This window comes from Melospiza georgiana, chromosome 26, assembly GCF_028018845.1.
Source record: "Melospiza georgiana isolate bMelGeo1 chromosome 26, bMelGeo1.pri, whole genome shotgun sequence".
Lineage (NCBI taxonomy): Eukaryota > Metazoa > Chordata > Aves > Passeriformes > Passerellidae > Melospiza > Melospiza georgiana.
The window spans coordinates 5513649-5534097 of NC_080455.1; the positions used below are offsets into that span (position 1 = coordinate 5513649).

The following is a 20449-nucleotide window of genomic DNA, read 5'->3' on the forward strand; positions in this document are numbered from 1 at the left end:
TTCTGGTTTGAGGCCACCAAATTCCTCGTAAATTCCTCCTGGTCCTGGCTCTGCTTTGGGGCCACCAAATTCCTCCTAAATTCCTCCTGCTCTTGGCCCTTGGTTTAAGGAGCAAGAAAATTGGGAGTTTTTCCTGGTGAGTTCCAGGGATTTCAACACCTCTGGGTGCTTCCCTTGGCACGGTTGTGCCAAGCAGAGGGCGAATCCAAACCTGGAGAATTCCTAAAAAAAAAATAAAGAATGTTCTGGAGTTTTTAGCAACTCCAAATCCATTCTGACCTCCTCAACACCTCCCTGAGGGGCGGCAGCGGCAGCAAAATCCTTTTCCCTTTTGTGTTTCACTGCCTGGTTTGTGTCTCTGCAGGATTTTTTGGGAAGCCAGGAGGGCAGCAGCAGTAAAATCCTTTTCCCTTTTCTCTCTCAAGGCCTGGTTTGTGTTTCTGCAGGATTTTTTGGGAAGCCAGGAGCGGTGGAGCCCAGCATGGCAGACCAGAAGCGTCTGGCCTTCTCCATCATCCAGTTCCTGCACACCCAGCTCCAGAACGGGAGCATGTCCCCAGATGCTCAGGAGAGTTTGGAAGGTGTGTGGATCTGCCTCTGTCAGGCCAAAATTTGGGAGAATTTCGCCGTTTTTTCCGTGTTTTCTGGCTGGGCTGCTGCCGGTGCTGAACCTCGCTGGAATTTTGGGGTTGATTTTTTTTCCTTTTGGGATTTATCCAGGGATGCTGGTGGCTTGTGTGGCTTCTGATCTCTGCCGAGAGCAGCTTAGCTGGATGTACCTGGGCTCAGAATCCTCCCTGATCCCTTCTTGGAGACTCAGAGGGTTCATCCAGGCCAAGCTGGGAGCGCTCTGTGGGGTGGGAAATGGGAATTCCCTGACTCCAGGGAAAATTTTTGTGTTCCTGGGGTTGTTTCTTGTCTTTTTCTCCCCAAAATATCATTCCTCAAGGATTTTTCTAGGCCTTTTCAAAGGGCAGGGATCTTAAAAGGTCTCCTTAAGGAGATTAAGGTTTAGCCCTGGGTTTGTGGGTTTGTCGCGGTGAAAGGAGCGTGGCTGTGGGGTGGGGGGACATTGCTGGGAGTGGGATATTTTGGGATGAAAAATGTGGCAGGAAGGTTCTGGGAGGCTCTGCTTGTCCCTGGGAGCAGCTTCCCAAGCCTGTGGAGGGAGGAGATGGCTCAGGGCTCCCAGAGTGAGGGGAATGTTTGGGTCTGGAATGATGGGGAAGGATTTTTCTTCGGAATTCTGAGCCATTCCCACATTCCCCAGCTGTGGGAATGCTGCAGCAGCCCCAGCCTGATTCACTTCCAACCCCAGGAATCCCTCAGAGGATGGGAATTAGGACTGGCTCCATCGAGGAGATCCAGAGGGAAGCTTTGCCCAGCTCTGAATTTTGGCAAAATTTGAAAATACAGAACCAAAAATCCATCTGGCGTGGGGGAAATATTGGGGGTTTTTTTTTCCTGGGTTGTTTTTTTTTTTGAGAGATTAGGGAGAGGGATGAATATTTATTAATTAATAATTAATTAATTAAAAAAACCTCTCCTTATCCAGTGGCCATCCAGTGCCTGGAAACAGCATTTGGGGTCTCCATGGAAGACCAAAGCCTGGCTGTGTCCCAGACCCTCCCCGAAATATTTGAAGCCGTGGCAGGGAAGGTGAGTGAGAGCCTTGGGATGTTCCCTTTTCCCTGAATTCTTCTGGATTTTCCAGGAGGCTGCTGCTCCCCTCAGAGAGTGTGGGAGGGTAAAAAAATGGTGGGAATTGTGGGAATGCTCAGCTCAGCTTGTGCCTCTCCTTGGAAGGAGCTGGAACACTCCAGGACGAACTCGGAGCCCGTCACCCCCTCAGAAGATGACGTGGCTGAAGCTGAAAGACTCAAGACTGAAGGTACCAAACACCTGGAGCTGCTGGATAACGAGGGTTTGGTGCTAATTGGGAGGGCATCTCAATCCCCTGGCACCTGGAATTGGAGGAAAAAAGGGAATGTTTTCTATTTTGTTTTCTATTTTGTTTTCTATTCCTGCCTCTTGCTCTGCTTGGGCTGTAGGAATGTGGGGAGGTTTTGCTGTTGCATCTGTGGGATTTTTATCCCAAAAATCCTGTGGGTTGTGGGGCAGAGCATCCATCCTTCCTTCTCTGTGCATGGCTTTTTCCTGGGAAAAATGGGATAGGTGTGGGTGCAGCACCTGGGGTGGTTTTTGGGAATCAGGATCAGGAATGGGAGAATTTCCAGCACTGCCCCACTGCTGGCCCTGCCCCACTCTGACAAACCTCTCCCCTGTGCTATTTCCATGGATCCAGCCCTTTGCTTTGGTTTATCCCAGTTTTTTCCCATCTTTTCCCGCCCTCCTTTCAGGAAATGACCAAATGAAGGCAGAAAACTTCGAGGCTGCCGTGTCTTTTTATGGAAAAGCCATCGAGTTAAACCCAGCCAACGCCGTTTATTTCTGCAACAGGTACTGGGCAGCTCCCCCTGCTCCAGAATGCCCAAAAATCCCATTTTTGGAACAATTCTGTGGAGTTTTTTGAGCAGTTTCTTGTTCACTGTGGGATCGTGCCGTGTTTTGGTGCCTCCTGGGATCTCTGTGTGGGATGTGGGTGTGCAAATTACCTTCATCAGACCTTTATCAGATGAGAGATGCCATGGAATGGGATCTGCTTCCATGCACAGTGGGATTTGCTGGGAATTCAGGGTGGAATGAGGAGCTGGAGGCTCCTCATGGAGAGTTAAGGGAGTTGTGTGTGCAGAATCAGCCGTGGAAGGAGGGAGGTTTTTGTGTTTCTCTGCAATTCTTGGATGAAACAGATTTTGAACTTTAATTTGATTATATCCAGGTAGGAATGTTTGAAATCTCAGATTGTATACAGACAGGAATATTTGAAATCTCAGATTGTAGGAATGCCTGAAATCTCAGATATATCTGGGTAGGAATGTTTGAAATCTCTAGGTTCTATCCAGGTAGGAATGTTTGAAATCTCCAGATTATATCCAGGTAGGAATGTTTGAAATCTCAGATTGTAGGAACGTTTGAAATCTCAGGATTATATTCAGGTAGGAATGTTTGAAATCTCAGATTATATCCAGGTAGGAATGTTTGAAATCTCAGACTCTATCCGGGTAGGAGTGTTTGAAAGCTGAGATTGTATCCGGGTAGGAATGTTTGAAATCTCAGATTGTATCCAGGTGGGAATATTTGAAATCTCTAGATTCTATCCAGGTAGGAATGTTTGAAATCTCCGGATTATATCTAGGTAGGAATGTTTGAAATCTCAGATTCTATCCGGGTAGGAGTGTTTGAAAGCTGAGATTGTATCCGGGTAGGAATGTTTGAAATCTCAGATTATATCGAGGTAGGAATGTTTGAAATCTCAGGATTATATCCAGGTGGGAATGTTTGAAATCTCAGATTCTATCCAGGTAGGAATGTTTGAAATCTCAGGATTATATCCAGGCGGGAATGCTTGGCTCCTCCCTCTGGGCTCACATCTCCCAATGGCATGCTGTAGTTCTTATCAGCCAGGCAGTGACGTTCAATAGCTGTTATCAGCAGATTTCTCCCCAATTGTGGAAGAGATAAGGAAAACTGCTCACTGAACAGGAGCCAGCTGCCATCCAGCTAACAACCAGAATCCAATTTGCTTGGCAATGCAGGAGATTGTGGATTTTTCCCGTTTTTCCAGAGCTGCTGCCTACAGCAAGCTGGGGAATTACGCGGGAGCTGTGCGGGACTGCGAGCGAGCCATCGGCATCGACCCCAGCTACAGCAAAGCCTACGGCAGGATGGGGTGAGCAGCCTCCTCCTGGGCAAATTCCCACCTTTCCTTGGGAATTCTGCAGCCCTGCACACCCCACAACAGGGATTTTATCCATTTGTTCCACCATGAAAAGTTCTTGCTGTTTCGGTTTTATAGGGTGGAGAAAAATTCACATTTTTCAATTCTAAGAAACTTGGCGGAGACAACTGGATTTAAAGAGTGCCCAAAAAAAAAATCCTCTGTGACTTGGATTTTCATTTTCTTTCCACCTTTCCTTGGGAATTCTGCAGCCCTGCAAACCCCAGAACAAGGATTTTATCAGTTTGTTCCACCATGAAAAAATTCTGCAGTTTCGGATTTTTAGGGTGGAGAAAAATTTCACATTTTTCAATTTTTTAGGAGGTTGGTGGGACAACAGTGAGATAAAACAAGTGACCAAAAAATTCCTCTGTGACTTTGATTTTTATTTTCTTTTCTGCTGGAATTTTGATTTCCTGAAACTTTCTTATTTCTCTATTCTAAGAAAGTTGGTGGGGACAACTGGATTTAAAAAGTGCCAAAAAAAAAAAAAACCCAAAACCAAACTCTATGACTCTATGACTTTGATTTTTATTTTCTTTCCACCATTCCTGCTGGAATTTTCAATCCCTGCAAACCCCAGAACAGGGATTTTATCAGTTTGTTCCACCATGAAAAAATTCTGCAGTTTCAGCTTTTTAGGGTGCAGAAAAAAAATCACATTTTTCAATTCTAAGAAAGTTGGTGGGGACAACAATTGGATTAAAAAAGGTGACAAAAAACCTTTCTATGACTTTGAATTTTCTTTTTTTTTCCCAGCTTGGCCCTGTCCAGCTTAAACAAACATACAGAAGCCGTTGTTTACTACAAAAAAGCTCTGGAGTTGGATCCGGACAACGAAACGTACAAATCCAACCTCAAAATAGCTGAACAGAAAATGAAGGAGACTCCCAGTCCAGTAAGTTGTGGGATTTATTGAGGTTAAAAGAGCAGGAGCAGGGTTTTGCAACAGCAATTTCCACTTTTGTGATCAAATCTCTCCAAAATTCAGCTTTTTTTTTTTTTGTTGTTTTCCCCATAGCACCAAAGGTGGTTTTTTTTGCACACAAAGAAAACTTTTTTCCCCAAAAGAAACCTGGGGGTTTGGCAGGAATGGGCTGGAATGTCCTTTATGGATCATTTTGAGGGGGATTTTAATTTTCCAAGGTTTTTTTCCAGGGCAGAGCTGAGGGGGTGAGCAGGAATCTCTGGGGTTTTCCAGAGGGTTTGGACAGAGCCTCTTCTCCCTGTCAGGGTTTAAATGTTGGATTTGGGATCCTCCAAAAAAAATGGGGAAGGGTTTTTCCAACAGCTTGGAGAGACAGGAGAAAGGGGAGTGTTGGGAAGGGTTGGGTGGGAGAATGGGAAAGAATCCTTGGATGGAATTCCCAGAAAAGTTTGGAGTGTCCCAAGGAAAGGTTGGAGAAGCTCCAATGAGTCACTTCCAGGGGTTCAAGGGGCTCCAGGAGAGCTGGAGAGGGATTTGGGACAAGGGATGGAGGGATAGGACACAGGGAATGGGGTTAAAATGGGAAAAGGGAGATCTGAGTGGGATTTTTGGGAAGGAATTCCTGGCCGGGAGGGTGGGGAGGGAATGGGATGGAATTCCCAGAGCAGCTGGGGCTGCTCCATCCTCGGGAGTGCCCAAGGCCAGGCTGGGACAGTGAGAGGGGCTGGGAATGGATTCCTTCATCCCAACCCTTTCCTGCTGGGATTCACTGGCTCTGGCAGCTCTGGGAATGGGGAATGGGATTTGGGAATGGGGGATGAGAATGAGGAATGGGGTTTGGGAATGGGGAATGGAGAATGAGAAATGAGGAATTGGGAATTGGGAATGGGGATGGAGAATGGGAAATGAGGAATTAGGAATTGGGAATGGGGTTTGGGAATGAGGATGGGAAATGAGGAATAGGGAATGGGAAGTGAGGAGTAGGGAATGGGGAATGAGGGGTGGAGAATTGGGAATGGAGAATGGGAATGAGGAATTGGGTTTGGGAATGGGGAATGGGGTTTGGGAATGGGGAATGGGGAGTGAGCAGTGGGAATGGGAAATGAGAGATGGGAATGGGGAATTGGGATTTTGGGAATGAGGAATGGGGTTTTGGAGTGGGAATGGGGAATGAGGAATGGGAATGGAGAATGAGGGATGGGAATGAGAAATGGAGGGTGGGGAATTGGGAACACGGATGGGGAATGAGGAATGGGGTTTGGAAATAGAAATGGGGAATGAGGAATGGGATTTTGGAATGGGAATGAGGGATGAGCAGTGGGAATGGGGAATGAAGGATGGGAATGAGGAATGGGGAATGGGAATGAGGAATAGGGAATGGGAATGAGGAATGGGGAATTGGGAACAGGGATGGGGAATGAGGAATGGTGTTTGGGAAATGGGGAATGAGGAATGGGGAATGGGGTTTCAGAATAGGAATGGGGAATGAGCAATGGGAATGGGGAATGTGGGATGGGAATGAGGAATGGGGAATGAGGGATGAGCAGTGGGAATGGGGAATGTGGGATGGGAATGAGCAATGGGAATGAGCAATGGGAATGGGGAGTGAGCAGTGACAGCAGCTCTGGTTTCTCTCTTCCAGACCAGCGGCCCCGGAGGCTTTGACTTGGCCGGATTGCTGAACAACCCCGGCTTCATGAGCATGGTGATTGCAGATCCTGGGGTTCCCTGCGATGGAGCCTTCCTGGGGGCTCTGGTGTCTCCTCACATGGAATTCCTTGGGATGGAGCCCCTCTGGAAGCTTTCCCCACTCCCTGGGGCTGTGTGGAAGCTGCTGCTGCTCCCTTCAGCTCAGACGGAGCTGGGAATTTCTCCTCAGGCTTTTCCCAGCCTGTGGCAGGGCCTGCTCTGCTCTGGGCTTCGCCTTCTCTCTCCTTTTTGCCATTTCCCCCCTTTTCCTGAATTCCCAAACGTTCCCACCTTCCCTTTGGGGTTGATCCCACCCCGTCCCTGCTGCCTCACCCGGGTGTTGTTTTTATTCCCCACAGGCCTCAAACCTCATGAACAACCCCCAAGTACAACAGCTGTGAGTTGGATCCCACTTTTATTTATTCCCTCTTGGAATTCTGGGTTTATTCCCTCTTGGAATTCTGGGTTTGGCCTTTCCCAGTGGGAGCAGGAGGGAATTTGGGCCAGCAATGTGGAGGGAGGCTCAGAACCAGTTCCATGAGCTTGGGGGGTTTGGGTGCTCTGGGAGATGTTGGGAGAGGGATTGGAATAAAATTATTCCCAAGGGAGGTGGGGTGGGATGGATCATGGCCCTGGAATTGCTTCTGCTGCAGTTTTATGGGATTTCAGGAATTTCCCAGCTTGGTTGAAATGGGAATATTCCCATCCCTGGATGGTTGAGAGGAGCAGTTCCCAATATATGAAGAAAAGGGATAAGTTCCTGAATCCATTCCTGAGCATCCCTGCAGAGTGTGGCAGGAGGGAGAGACCCTCTGGGGCCCCCAAATCCTTGGATTTTGGGATGACACCACTCAGCTCCCTTTGGCTTCTCCCTGTTCGTGGTGCCATTGGGAATTCCCACCTGGATCCAGCCCTGGAGGGAATCCAGGGAGGCAGAGCAGGGCTGGAATTCCATAAATCTGGGAATATCGACATTATTTTAATAATTTTATTCATTGTTCAGCTTCATTAGTTATTTCCAGCCAACCAAAAACTGCTGCAGGGAATTCTGAGATCCCCAGGATGGGAAGTTGCTCCCAGCAGTCCCCAGGTGATTTTTTGGGATTTTTCCCCAGTTTTGAGCCCTTTTTTCCCTCCCCAGAATGTCGGGGATGATCTCGGGAGGCCACAACGCCATGGGAGCGACCGGGAGCAGCCCCTCCACCAACGACCTGGCCAGCCTGATCCAGGCGTGAGTGGGGACACCTGGGGACAGCTGGGGACAAGGCTGGGCTGGGACTGGGGACAGAGATGGGGACAGGACTGGGGAATAGGATTGGGGACACCTAGGACAGCAGGGGACAGGACTGGAGACAGACTGGGACAGCTGGGGATGGCTGGGGGACAGGATTGGACTGGGGGACAAGGATGGGGACAGGATTGGGGGACAAGGGTGGGGACAGGATTGGGGGACAGGGCTGGGGACAGGATTGGGGACAGCTGGGGACACGCAGGAACAGGGCTGGGGATAGAGCTGGGGACAGGGTGGAGGGACAGCTGGAGGAAAGGGCTGGGGACAACTTGGGGGCAGAACTGGACTGGGACTGGGGACAGGGCTGGGGACAGCTGGGGGATAGGATTGGATACAGCTGGGGACAGGGTTGGGGGACAGGTCTGTGGGACAGCTGGGGACAGGACTGGGAGCAGGATTGGGAGCAGTTGGGGACATGACTGGGGACAATCCAGGGGGACAATCCTGGATCCAGGGCTGGGAATGTCCCAGGGTGTTGCCTGTGTCCTGGTGTCCCCAATGTCCCCACTGTCCCTGCTGTGCCCCGTGTGTCCCTGCTATCCCTGTGTGTCCCTGTGTGTCCCTGTGTGTCGCTGCTGTCCCTGTGCGTGTCCCTGATGTCCCCTGTGTGTCCCTGTGCGTGTCCCTGCTGTCCCCTGTGCGTGTCCCTGATGTCCCCTGTGTGTCCCTGCTGTCCCTGTGCATGTCCCTGATGTCCCTGTGTGTCCCTGCTGTCCCCTGTGTGTGTCCCTGCTGTCCCTGTGTGTGTCCCTGTGTGTGTCCCTGCTGTCCCCTGCGTGTCCCTGATGTCCCTGTGTGTCCCTGCTGTCCCTGTGCGTGTCCCTGCTGTCCCCTGCGTGTCCCTGCTGTCCCCTATGTGTCCCTGCTGTCCCCTGTGCGTGTCCCTGATGTCCCTGTGTGTCCCTGTGTGTGTCCCTGTGTGTGTCCCTGCTGTCCCCTGTGCGTGTCCCTGTGCGTGTCCCTGCTGTCCCTCTGTGTGTCCCTGCTGTCCCTGTGTGTGTCCCTGATGTCCCCTGTGTGTCCCTATGCGTGTCCCTACTGTCCCTGTGTGTCCCTGTGTGTGTCCCTGCTGTCCCCTATGTGTCCCTGCTGTCCCTGTGTGTGTCCCTGCTGTCCCCTGCGTGTCCCTGCTGTCCCCTATGTGTGTCCCTGTGCATGTCCCTGCTGTCCCCTATGTGTCCCTGCTGTCCCTGTGCATGTCCCTGCTGTCCCTGTGCGTGTCCCTGCTGTCCCCTGTGCGTGTCCCCTGCGTGTCCCTGATGTCCCTGATGTCCCTGTCCCCAGGGGCCAGCAGTTTGCCCAGCAGATGCAGCAGCAGAACCCTGAGCTCATTGAGCAGCTGCGCAGCCAAATCCGCAGCCGGACCCCGAGCGCCAGCAACGAGGAGCAGCAGGAGTGAGGTGGGGATTGATTAGTGATTGATTGATTGATTATTGATTATTGATTGATTGATTGATTGATTGATTGATTGATTGATTATTAATTGATTGGTTCAATACAGGAATTGATAAATCCAGTTCTAATCAGTCAGCAGTGAGGTGAGGCAGGAGCAATCATTGATTGATTGATTCAATACAGGAATTGATAACTCAGGAGTGAGGTGGGGCAGGAGCAGGGCCATTGGTTATTGATAGATTATTGATTGATGATTTATTTATTTATTTATTTATTTATTTATTTATTTATTTATTTTTTATTAATTGATTGGTTCAATACAGGAATTGATAAATCCAGTTCTAATCAGTCAGCAGTGAGGTGGGGCAGGAGCAATCATTGATTGATTGATTCAGTACAGGAATTGATAACTCAGGAGTGAGGTGGGGCAGGAGCAGGGCCATTGGTTATTGATAGATTATTGATTGATGATTGATTGATTGATTGATTGATTGATTGATTATTAATTTATTGGTTCAATACAGGAATTGATAAATCCAGTTTTAGTCAGTCAGCAGTGAGGTGGGGCAGGAGCAATCATTGATTGATTGATTGATTGAGTACAGGAATCGATAACTCAGGAGTGAGGTGGGGCATTGGTGATTGATTGATTGATTGATTTGATTGATTGATTGATTGAATACAGGAATTGATAATTCAGGAGTCAGGTGGGACAGGGCCATTGGTTATTGATTGATTATTGATTTATTCAATAGAGAAATTGATAATGTCAATTTGAGTCACTCAGGAGGGAGATGAGGCATTGACTATTGACTGGTTATTGATTGATTGATTATTGTTGATTATTGATTGATTCAGTACAGAAATTGATAACTCACACAGTGAGGTGGGGCAGGATCAGTGCCATTGATTACTGATTGATTATTGATTGTTTGAATCCAGGAATTGGTAATTCCAGTTTGAATCAGTCAGGAGTGAGGTGGGGCAGGATCAATACTATTAAATATTGATCAAAATAAATAAGTTAAATTAAAATAAAATAAATAGAAATAAATGATTTATATTCAACTGATGAAATTCCCTTTTCCCCAGGTGAATTCCCTGTTTTCCCTCTCTCCACAGCCCCTGGAAATTCCAGAATTTGCTTTTCCAGCTGGGAGCCACCTCCGTGTTGCCAATTCTTGACTTGGAAGTGTCCAAGAGGGGGAAAAAACCCAAAACTCCAACGGATAAAATCCACAAAAATTCCCAAATCTTCCCCTGCCCTGCATGTCCCTGAGAATTCCCATTTCCCTCCCTTTTTTCCCCTTTTTTTCCCCTTTTTTCCTCTTTTTCAGGTTTATTTTTTGGGTTTTTTTTCCTGGCAGCCCCAGCAGAGCTGAACTCAGAATTCTGTTGGGAAATTCCCAAATCCCTGCAGGATTTGCTGCCTGGGGGGGGGTCTTATTCCCAATTTTTTTTTTAATTTTATTTTTCGGAGCATTTCCAAGTGAATAATTCTCTTTTTTTTTTGCCCCAATTTTCCCCTCGGGAGCCACTTCCAAGAAGTGTTTGAGTCCCTGCTCATCCCCACTCTGGAATTCCTGGGATTCTCCATCTCTGGAAATGAAGATTTTGCTCCAAATCTGGGATTTTTTGGGAATTTTGCTGCTTCCCCCTCCCCAGGATCCACAGGGGAGTCAGGACTGAACCTCCCCCAGGCATTTTTGGGGTTTTTTCCCAGTCCCAAAAAATCCTGGAAAAATCTCATTTGAGTGTTCAGCAACTCTGGCAAAAAATGGGGATTTCTCCCTTGGAATGTGAGCAGGGAGGGAGTGAAGGTGTTTTTAGTGTGTTTAAAGGAGTTTTTTCTGAATTATTTTGATTTTTTTTTTAATTGCATGTCAGTGATCAGCCTGGCTGGGCTGGGGGTGGAATGAATCCAAAATCCCCCTTTGGATCCAAAATCCAGGATTTGGGCAGGGAGAAGCTCCTGGAGCCACCTCAAATCCCAGCTGGGGGAAACCAGAGGGAATTTTTTAAAAATCCAAAATGGATTTAAATCCAATTTTTTTGGCTCCTGGGGAAGGAGGAGCCCCTCTGGAACGTTGGGGAGACGGAAAAAATCATGGAAAAAAGTGATTTTTTTTGGTCAAGGCTCCGTGGAATTCATGTGGTTCGTGTCACTCGTGAGGAATAAAAACCATTTGGACACTTTGGTTGTTATCCCTGTGTGCTCAGGTGATTTTCCAGAACTTTCTGTGGGCTCAGGGTCTGTTTGGGGGCACATTTTATTCTCATTTTCCTCAATTGTTTTTTTGTCCTTCCCAGCGGGAATTCTCCTGCACATTCCTACAGCACAAAAATAAGAAAACTTTTATTTTTCCCTCCACTTCTCCTTCCCTAAATTGCTTTTAATTTCTCTCCACCTGCTTTTTTTGTAGCCCTGCCAAAGGAATTTCATGCTGGAAATGAAAATATTCTGGAATTATCCAAAAATATGAAAACCATGGCACTGCTTTCCTGCTGTTTTCAGCTCATTTTGTGCTGTTTCCTTTCCCTCACCCTCCTGGCTCTTTCCTGATCTGGTTTGTTTTTGGTTTTTTTTTTTTTTTTTTTGTAATTTTCTTCCTCTCTAAATTGGGATTTTCCAGCCCTGAATTCCAGGTGAGATTTTCCAGGGAATTCCTGCTGCCCTTCTTGGAGCTGCCCCTGAACTCCAGGCTGAACTACCTGGAGTTCCCCAAAAATTCCTGAGCTGACAGCACCAAAAAGAAAAAAAAAAAGAAATTGATGGATTTTTGTGGAATTTTATGGAATTTTCAGGTAGGCCTCAGGTCTCCCTGCAGCACCCCACAGCTGCCATTGGTGCGGTTTAATCACAGAACAGTAGGAGCAGGGGTTGTGGGCGTGGCGGACGCTGTTCCAGAGATTGTTTTCCCGTTCCCGGTTCCCGTTTTTTTCCTGATTCCCGGTTTTCCCATTCCCGTTTTTCCCGGTTTTCCGGAAATCCCGGAACCCAACGCTAAGGGACGCGTTTCCCGCGGACCGCAATCGCCGCTTCTCCCGCGGCGTGCTGTAGGCGCGTTGATTGACAGCTCTAGCGGCCAATCACAAATCAGCTTTCCCACCTCAGCCAATGGGAGGGCGCCGTGGGCGGGCGATGCGGGGCGGCCGGGCCGGGAGCGAGCGGGGCCGGCCGTGAGTGGGGGGGGGCGGGCGGTTACCGGGGTAACGGGGCCGAGGGGGTCGTGAGGGGATGGCGGGGCCGCGCCGGGGACCCCGGGGTCGCAGCGGGGCTGGGGGAGCCGCGGCCGCGGGGGAAGGGGCGGGAGAGCGGGGCCGGGCGGTGTGAGGGGCTGGAGCCCGGCCTTGGTGTGAAGGGCCGGGGCTGGGCCCGCTCTGGGTGTGAGGGGTCGAGGGGGGGCCCAAGCTCCTGTGGGGGGAACTGGGGTCCCCTCCTCATGAGGGGCTGGGCCCCTTCCGCATCCTGAGGGGCTCCTGTGAGGGGCTGGGCCCCTTCCCCATCCTCAGGGGCTCCTGTGAGGGGCTGGGGCTGAGCCCCCTCCCCATCCTGAGGGGCTCCATTTGCCTGTGAGGGGCTGGGGCTGAGCCCCCTCCCCACCTTGGAGGGCTCAGAGCAGACCCCAACCCCCTCTGAGGGTCTTCCCAGCTGAGCTCTGCCCATGTGAGCTGCTCATCACCCGCCTGACACCCCTCCCCTCATCTCTGCTCCCTTTAGGTGGGCTCAGGGTGGGCTGGGAGGAGCCCCTTCCCCATCACCCCCTTTCTAAAAGTGGTAGGACAGTCTCAAAGGGCTTGGAAGGGCCGGTTTTAAACAGAAACATTGGGATTTAGAGGCTCACAAATGAGGAACCCTTTTGTTTCTCCTCCCACAGAGCCCTGCCTGCTTTATAGAATATTTTTCATCGCTTGGATGCTTCATTTTAAGCCAGTGACCCGAGCAGGAGCTGAGCTGGTCCCTTGGTGCAGCAGTTCTGGGGCTGGGGGCACAGCCCAGGTGTGCAGGAGGAGCAGGTGAGGAGTTCCCCAGATATTCCTGGGGCTTCCTGTCCCTCAGGGCTGCTCCAGCCCCATTCGGGGATGCTGGATGTGGGGGCAGGTTTGGGTTAAATATGGGGGGAAAAGGGAAAAAAACTGAGGTGAAAGGGTTTCTGTGGGGAGCCAGGTGTGTTCCAGAGGTGTGAGCTCTGGAAAATGAGGATTTTATCCCTTCCCTCTGCCCTGGCACAGGCGTGGCTGTGCCTGGACCCAGATTTTGGGCTTGGCCACACCTGCAGTGAGTCAATGTCACCTGATGGGCTCTGAATTCCTCTCTTTGTCCCTTAGAGACAAAGAATTGGGGTGGCAGCACACGGGGAATGGCTCCTCCCCACTGCCAGGGGCTGGGATGGGTGGGGGTTTGGGAAGGGGATAGATGGGATTTTGGGGAGAGGATGGATGGGATTTTGGGGAGGGGATAGATGGGATTTTGGGGAGAGGATGAGTGGGATGTTGTGGAGGGGATAGATGAGAGTTTGGGAAGGGGAAGGATGGGATGTTGGGAAGGGGATAGATGGGATTTTGGGAAGGGGATGGATGGGATTTTGGGGAGGGGATAGATGGGATTTTGGGGAGGGGATAGATGGGATTTTCGGGAGAGGATGAGTGGGATGTTGTGGAGGGGATAGATGAGAGTTTGGGAAGGGGAAGGATGGGATGTTGGGAAAGGGAGGGATGGGATTTTGGGAAGAAATTCCTCCCTGGGAGAGTGGGGAGGCCCTGTCAGGAATTTCCCAGTGGAAGTGTCCAAGGACAGGGCTTGGAGTCCAGCCTGGCCTCAAAGACCTCCAGGTTTGAGGTGACCACAATCCCAGCGCTTTCAAACTCCTTTTGAATCCAGTTTGAACTTTGCCCTGCCTCTTCCTACAGCTCCTACAGGAACATTCCCTGTGTTCTCCCGATCCCCAGGCAGCCTCTCTCTCCCCGAGGCCCACCCAGGCCGATGTCCCCGCTCTGAGCACACCCAGAGCGTCCCCTCAGGGCCCGGCTCCGGGGCAGGATGAGGATCGTGGTGGCCAAGGTGCTGTGCCTGCTGGGCATCTGCGTGCTGGTGCTGGCCGGGGCGCTGCTGCCCGTGCGGCTCATGGAGGCCGACCACGAGAAGGCTCAGCGCTCCCGCCGCCTGCTGGCGCTCTGCAGCTCCTTCGGGGGCGGCGTCTTCCTGGCCACGTGCTTCAACGCGCTGCTGCCCGCCGTCAGGGGCAAGGTGGGTCCTGGGGGTGTCCTGCCGAAGTCTGAGCCTGCAGGGACCCAGCTGGGAGAGGAGCAAGGGGGCTGTGCCCAGGGGCTCACTGAGGGGAGCTGTGCCCACTCCTGCCTTCATCTGAGCCTGCAGGGAGGGATCCGAGTGGGAGTGGGTTGAGGGGGCCCTGCTGTGCCCCCTGGAGCAGCTCTGCTGTGCCCAGGGGCTCACCAAGGGGAGCTGTGCCCATCTCGTGTCTCAGTCTGAGCCTGCAGGGACTCAGGTGGGACTGGAGCTGGGGGCCTGTGCCCTCTGGAGCAGCTCTGCTGTGCCCAGGGGCTCACCAAGGGGAGCTGTGCCCATCTCGTGTCTCAGTCTGAGCCTGCAGGGACTCAGGTGGGACTGGAGCTGGGGGCCTGTGCCCTCTGGAGCAGCTCTGCTGTGCCCAGGGGCTCACCAAGGGCAGCTCTGCCCACCTTGTGTCTCAGTCTGAGCCTGCAGGGACCCAGCTGTGGGGGCTGTGCCCCCTGGAGCAGCTCTGCTGTGCCCAGGGGCTCACTGAGGGGAGCTGTGCCCACCTCCTGCCTTAATCTGAGCCTGCAGGGGCACAGGGCAAATGGATTTAGGGGGGCTCTGCCTGCTGGAGCAGCTCTGCTGTGCCCAGGGGCTCACCAAGGGGAGCTGTGCCCACCTCCAGTGTCAAGCTGAGCCAAGGGAGATACAGGCTGGAATTAAGGAGGAAGTTTTTCACAGAAAGAGTGGTTAAATACTGGAATCATCTACCCAGGGAGGTGGTGGAGTCACCATCCCTTGATGTGTTTAAAAAAAGACTGGATGTGGCACTTGGTGCCATGATCTAGTTGAGGTGTTAGAACATGGCTTGGACTCGATGATCTTAAAGGTCTCTTCCAACCTAGAAATTCTGTGATTCTGTCTCAGTCTGAGCCTGCAGGGGCTCTGGTGTGAGTGGATTTTGGGGGCTGTGCCCCCTGGAGCAGCTCTGCTGTGCCCAGGCCCTCACCAAGGGGAGCTGTGCCCACCTCCTGCCTCTGTCCACGGAGGAAGTGGAGGTTTTTGGGATGCAGAGGAGGCTGTGGGGTGTGAGATCAAACAGCAGGAGATTCACTGTCCTCTGCCAGGGGTGCTGTCCAAGGAGGTGGCAGCTCCATGGATTGATGGAGTGTCCCTGTCTCTTCTGGGGAATAAAGGGGTGGATTCACTGTGGGAATGTGGAATGGTTCCCTTCAGAAGGATCAAAGGGTGGATTCACTGTGAATCAATGGGAATGTGGGAATGGGTCTATCCAGAGGGATAGAGATGGATTCACTGTGGATCTGTGGGAATGAAGGAATGGTTTAGGGGATGCATTTATTGTGGATCTGTGGGTCTGTAGGAATGGTTCTCTCTGGAGGGATAAAGGGTGGATTCATTGTGGATCTGTGGAATTGTTCCCTCCAGAGGGATAAAGGGGCTGGATTTATTGTGGATTGATGGGAATGTGGCAATGGTTCCCTCCAGAAGGATAAAGGGGTGGGTTCACTGTGTCCATGTGGGAATGGTTCTCTCCAGAAGGATAAAGGGATGGATTCACTGTGTCCATGTGGGAATGGTTCTCTCCAGAAGGATAAAGGGGTGGATTCACTGTGGATTTGTGGGAATGGGTCTATTCAGAGAGATAAAGGGGATGGATTCACTGTGTCCATGTGGGAATGGTTCTCTCCAGAGGGATAAAGGGATGGATTCACTGTGTCCATGTGGGAATGGTTCTCTCCAGAGGGATAAAGGGGTGGGTTCACTGTGTCCATGTGGGAATGGGTCTATTCAGAGAGATAAAGGGGATGGATTCACTGTGTCCATGTGGGAATGGTTCTCTCCAGAAGGATAGAGATGGATTCACTGTGGATCTGTGGAATGGTTCTCTCCAGAAGGATAAAGGGATGGATTCACTGTGTCCATGTGGGAATGGTTCTCTCCAGAGGGATAAAGGGGTGGATTCACTCTGGGAATGTGGGAATGGTTCTCTCCAGAGGGATAAAGAGATGGATTCACTGTGGGAATGGTTCTCCCCAGAGGGATGAAGGGTGCATCTTTTTCTCCCTTGCAGCTCGATGAGGTGCTCAGACAGAACAACGTGACCACGGACTACCCGGTGGCCGAGACCATCATGATGGTCGGCTTCTTCCTGTCAGTCTTCGTGGACCAGCTCTTCCTGAGCCTGCAGAAGGAGAAGCCATCCTTCATCGACCTGGAGACCTTCAACGCGGGCTCGGACGCGGGCAGCGACTCGGAGTACGAGAGCCCCTTCATGGCGTCGCCGCGCGGGCGCGCGCCCTACGGCGAGCACGGCCTGCACTCGCACGGCCTGCACCTCCCCGAGCTGGCGCGCTGCGGGCCCCGCCGCCTGCTGGGGCTGGTCTTTGCCCTCTGCACCCACTCCATCTTCGAGGGCTTGGCGCTGGGCCTGCAGGAGGACGGCAGCAGAGTGGTCAGTCTGTTCCTGGGAGTGGCCGTGCACGAAACGCTGGTGGCCGTGGCCTTGGGCATCAGCATGGCCAAGGCGTCGCTGGCGCTGAGGGACGCGGCCAAGCTGGCGGTGGCCGTGTGCCTGATGATCCCGCTGGGCATCGGGGTGGGCATGGGCATCGAGAGCAGCCGCAGCGCCGCGGGCAGCGTCGCCTCCCTGCTGCTGCAGGGCGTCGCCGGCGGCACCTTCCTCTTCGTCACCTTCTTCGAGATCCTGGCCAAGGAGCTGGAGGATAAAAGCCACCGGCTGCTCAAGGTGCTGTGCTTGGTGCTGGGCTACGCCGCGCTGGCCGGGCTGGTGCTCGTGCCGTGGTGAGCCGGGAGCTTCAGGAAGCCGAGGGAGCACAACCTCACCTCTCCCCTCCCACGGCGCCGGGAGGAGCCGCCCCTTTCACCGCTGGAACAGCCCAAGCCGGGCGGAGTTTCCGTGATGACCTGGAGGAGGAGAATCTCTTCCCGTGTGCTCAGAGTGAGGAATATCCCGAGGGATTGTCCCTGCCCGAGGGGCTGCAGGGATTAGCGGACACAAACGTTGAGGATCTGGGTAAATTCTGCTCCCGAGAGCTCCTCGAATGTGTGTGTGCCTCCCTCCTTCCCTTCGGCCACGCTCCGGAGGCTCCGAGGAGGTGAGGAACAAGCAGGAGTGGAGGCAGAGCAGGTGGGAGCAGGGATTGCCAGACTGCACTAAGCTGCTTTCTCTGGCTTAGTTGGGAGTAAAACCTGGTTGTAAGAGCTGCCAAAAATAACATCCCTGTGGGGCTCTGGCCTTCCAGGCCCTGCTGCCTCCACAGAGCTTCCAATGCTCCACCTGGGGCTTGGGGAGCTCAGCTTTCCCAGGGATTAATGGAAGAAATGAGGCCGGGCCCCTCTACCCTGCTTCCTTCTCAATGTTGTACTTATAGGCTGAGCATTCCCTAAGGAAAACCTCTGAAAATCAGGGGATGAATCCCAGCATGGTTCGAGTTGGGGAGGACCTTAAAGCCTGTCCAGTGCCATGGGCAGGGACACCTTCCACTGTGCCAGGGTGCTCCAAGCCCTGTCCAACCCCTTGGACACTTGCAGGGATGCAGCAGATCCTCACCTTATCCAGAGCCTGGAATCCATCAGCTTGCAGGAAACGGGCAGTAACAATTCCCAGCACTGATATTTTGGGGCAAACTCTTTGTGTTTTCAGTGCTCTGCAATCAGGGAGGCTGAGCTGCTCCCATCAGGGGCTGCTCCAAGGCAAATCCAGGTTTCCAAAGGAATGGAATCACCTCCCTTGAGGGGGAGTGGAGATGATGCTCAGAGCCACGAGGAGCCCCTGGGAAGCTCCTGATCCTGCTGGATTTGCCTTTGGGAGCGAGGAGCTGGGATCAGAGGCTGGAGCTGGGAATGTGCTCCCCCCCAGCTGTGAAACACAGCCTGGCTCAGGCAGGGGCTGCATTTTAATTACCTGGAGCTTTGGCTCCTGCAGCAGCCGGGCCGGGCCCTGGAAGCGCTGCTGGAATTGTGAGGATGGAATTGTGAGGATGGAATTGTGAGGATGGAATTGTGAGGATGGAATTGTGAGGATGGAATTGTGAGGATGGAATTGTGAGGATGGCGCAGTGCCGGCAGCGGGAAGGAGGCGCTGGAGCCTCCGCGGTGGCCCAGCTGCAGCATATGGAGGCAGCTGAGCATCATCTGACAGATCCTGGGGCTCGTTAGTTTAATTGCTGCAACATCCCCGAGTCAATTAATCTTCCTTTGAAAACCTGGAGTGGAAAGGGGGGGGTGGAGGGAGGTTATTTTGGGCCTGGCATGACACAAAGCAGCAGGATGAGAGGAGAACGTGATTTGCCTCGGCGTGGTGAAGCCTCGGGGCTGTTTCACCTCTCTCCTAGGGGGGAGGTGACACGGTGCTGAGTGTCCCCTGTCGGGCTGTCACCTCCGTTTCACACCCTCCTCCTGCTGCGCTTTGGGATGGGGGGCTGTGAAGTGCCAGGGGGTGCTGAGCTCCCCCATCCTCATCCCGCTGCCCTGGGGGGGTTCATCCACAGGGTGGAGGAGGAAGAGGAGGAGGCCCTGCTGCTCCCAATAAATTCCCTGCCCTTCTCCCCTTGCTGTCACTCGCTTTTTTTGATGTCCCCCATGGCTGCTCCGCGTCCGGCTCACGCGGCATCCACACGTGCCCAGCTCCAGCGTGGGCTGAGCCCCCTCCCCGGGCACACAGGAGCCCCCCAGAGCCCTGCTGAGCCCGGGGGCGGGGGCCAGGACCCCCCCAGCACCCCCCGCTCGGCAGCGCCGTGATTCAGCCCTGCGTGAGCGGCCGCCCCGTTGCGTCAGGCCTGGCGGGGAGCTGCGGCTCAATGGAACGAGGAGGAGCCGCAGGAAAATGATCAAGGGGAGCTCATTCATTCCCTCTAACGAGGAGGATCCGGCCGGCTCCGAGCGCGCCGGGGGGGGGCTGAGGCTGCCACCAACCCCCTGGCATTGTCACCTCGCAGGGCGGGGCGGGCCGATGTCCCCGTGCCCCCTCCCGTGCCCTCCCCGTTCCCGTGGGGACGCGGTGCCAGCGCGTGGGTGCCACCGTGGCCCGGTGCCCGCTGGCTGCTATTAATAGAGGCTGCGGATTTTAATTGCTGCCACTCCGGAGTGGGGCGGGGGGGAGGTAGGAGCAGACCCCGGCTGTGACAGGGACCCCGGAGTCATCGGTCACCTCCAGTGGTGTGACACAGAGCTGGGGATGGGCACCCTGGGCACTTCTGGTCCCACTCAGTCACTGGGGGAGGGCTCAGCCACTGCTTGAGTGTCCCACAGCCCCTCCAGGACCCCCAGTGTGTCCCCTCAGGGGCCCCTCTGGGGTTTGGGGGCTCTGCCCTGAGCAGGTGACACCAGTGTGTGACAGAGGCCCTGCGGTGTGTGCACAGGCTCCTGATCCTGTGCTGGGGTGGCACCATGGCCTCTGTGTCCCCAGAGCCCAGCATGGCTGCCCAGGCCACCCCCAGCTGCCACGGGGGCTCTCAGCACCCTGTGCCACCTGTGCCCTGCCTGGCTGGGACGTTGGTGTCCGTCTGTCCAGTCCCTATGTCCCCTGTCACACCTGTGGGGCTCTGTCCCCATTCATGAGTCCCTGGGCTGTCCCTCCTCATGTGGATTCAGTCCTCACCTGTGCAGGTGTCCGTGTGGGGTCCCTGTCCGTGTGTCCTCATCCCCAAGTGTCCCTGTCCGTGTCTCCCTGCCTGGCTGTCCACTCTCACCCCCACATGTCCCCATCTCTCTCTCTCTCCATGTGTTCCCGTCCGTGTGTCCCTGTCCCCATCCCCACATGTCCCTGTTTGTGTGACCCTGTTTGAGTCTCTTCTCCGTGTGTCCCCATCCCGTTCCTGTCTGTCTGTCTGTCCCTGTGTTTCCATCCCATGGATCCCCATCGCTGCCCGTGTACATCCCTGTCCGTGTGTCCCCATCCCTGTCCGCGTGTCCCTGTCCGTGTGTCCCCATCCCCACATGTCCCTGTTTGTGTGACCCTGTTTGAGTCTCTTCTCCGTGTGTCCCCATCCCGTTCCTGTCTGTCTGTCTGTCCCTGTGTTTCCATCCCGT

At 53.2% G+C, this 20449-nt stretch overlaps 2 protein-coding genes across 4 annotated transcripts; both read left to right on the forward strand.

The window, feature by feature from the left end:
• The first annotated feature begins 425 nt into the window (after positions 1–425).
• Positions 426–11344, forward strand: SGTA (small glutamine rich tetratricopeptide repeat co-chaperone alpha). Its single transcript, XM_058040820.1, has 11 exons — positions 426–581; positions 1556–1659; positions 1807–1891; positions 2361–2460; positions 3686–3790; positions 4598–4736; positions 6409–6471; positions 6815–6852; positions 7597–7686; positions 9031–9146; positions 10264–11344. The coding sequence occupies exons 1-10, from the start codon at positions 482–484 to the stop codon at positions 9143–9145; spliced, it is 939 nt and encodes a 312-aa protein (XP_057896803.1). The 5' UTR covers positions 426–481; the 3' UTR covers position 9146; positions 10264–11344.
• A 922-nt stretch (positions 11345–12266) lies between these two features.
• Positions 12267–18964, forward strand: SLC39A3 (solute carrier family 39 member 3). Of its 3 annotated transcripts, XM_058040816.1 has the most exons (4): positions 12267–12321; positions 13020–13158; positions 14092–14389; positions 16470–18964. In XM_058040816.1, the coding sequence occupies exons 3-4, from the start codon at positions 14183–14185 to the stop codon at positions 17202–17204; spliced, it is 942 nt and encodes a 313-aa protein (XP_057896799.1). In that variant the 5' UTR covers positions 12267–12321; positions 13020–13158; positions 14092–14182; the 3' UTR covers positions 17205–18964. The 3 variants fall into 3 exon arrangements, with proteins under 3 accessions (XP_057896799.1, XP_057896800.1, XP_057896798.1); XM_058040817.1 differs by lacking the exon at positions 12267–12321 and having other exon boundaries at positions 12496–13158; positions 14053–14389; XM_058040815.1 differs by lacking the exon at positions 12267–12321 and having other exon boundaries at positions 12497–13158.
• The last annotated feature ends 1485 nt before the right edge of the window (positions 18965–20449 follow it).

What these genes read in the sequence shown, in the direction of transcription:
- SGTA (XM_058040820.1), top strand. Translation starts at nt 482, where the DNA reads ATGGCAGACCAGAAGCGTCTGGCCTTCTCCATCATCCAGTTCCTGCAC. An exon ending in AAAGCCTACGGCAGGATGGG is followed by an intron (nt 3,791 to 4,597) that starts GTGAGCAGCCTC and finishes TTTTTTTCCCAG; the next exon opens with CTTGGCCCTGTCCAGCTTAA. An exon ending in TGAAGGAGACTCCCAGTCCA is followed by an intron (nt 4,737 to 6,408) that starts GTAAGTTGTGGG and finishes TCTCTCTTCCAG; the next exon opens with ACCAGCGGCCCCGGAGGCTT.
- SLC39A3 (XM_058040816.1), top strand. Translation starts at nt 14,183, where the DNA reads ATGAGGATCGTGGTGGCCAAGGTGCTGTGCCTGCTGGGCATCTGCGTG. An exon ending in TGCCCGCCGTCAGGGGCAAG is followed by an intron (nt 14,390 to 16,469) that starts GTGGGTCCTGGG and finishes TCTCCCTTGCAG; the next exon opens with CTCGATGAGGTGCTCAGACA.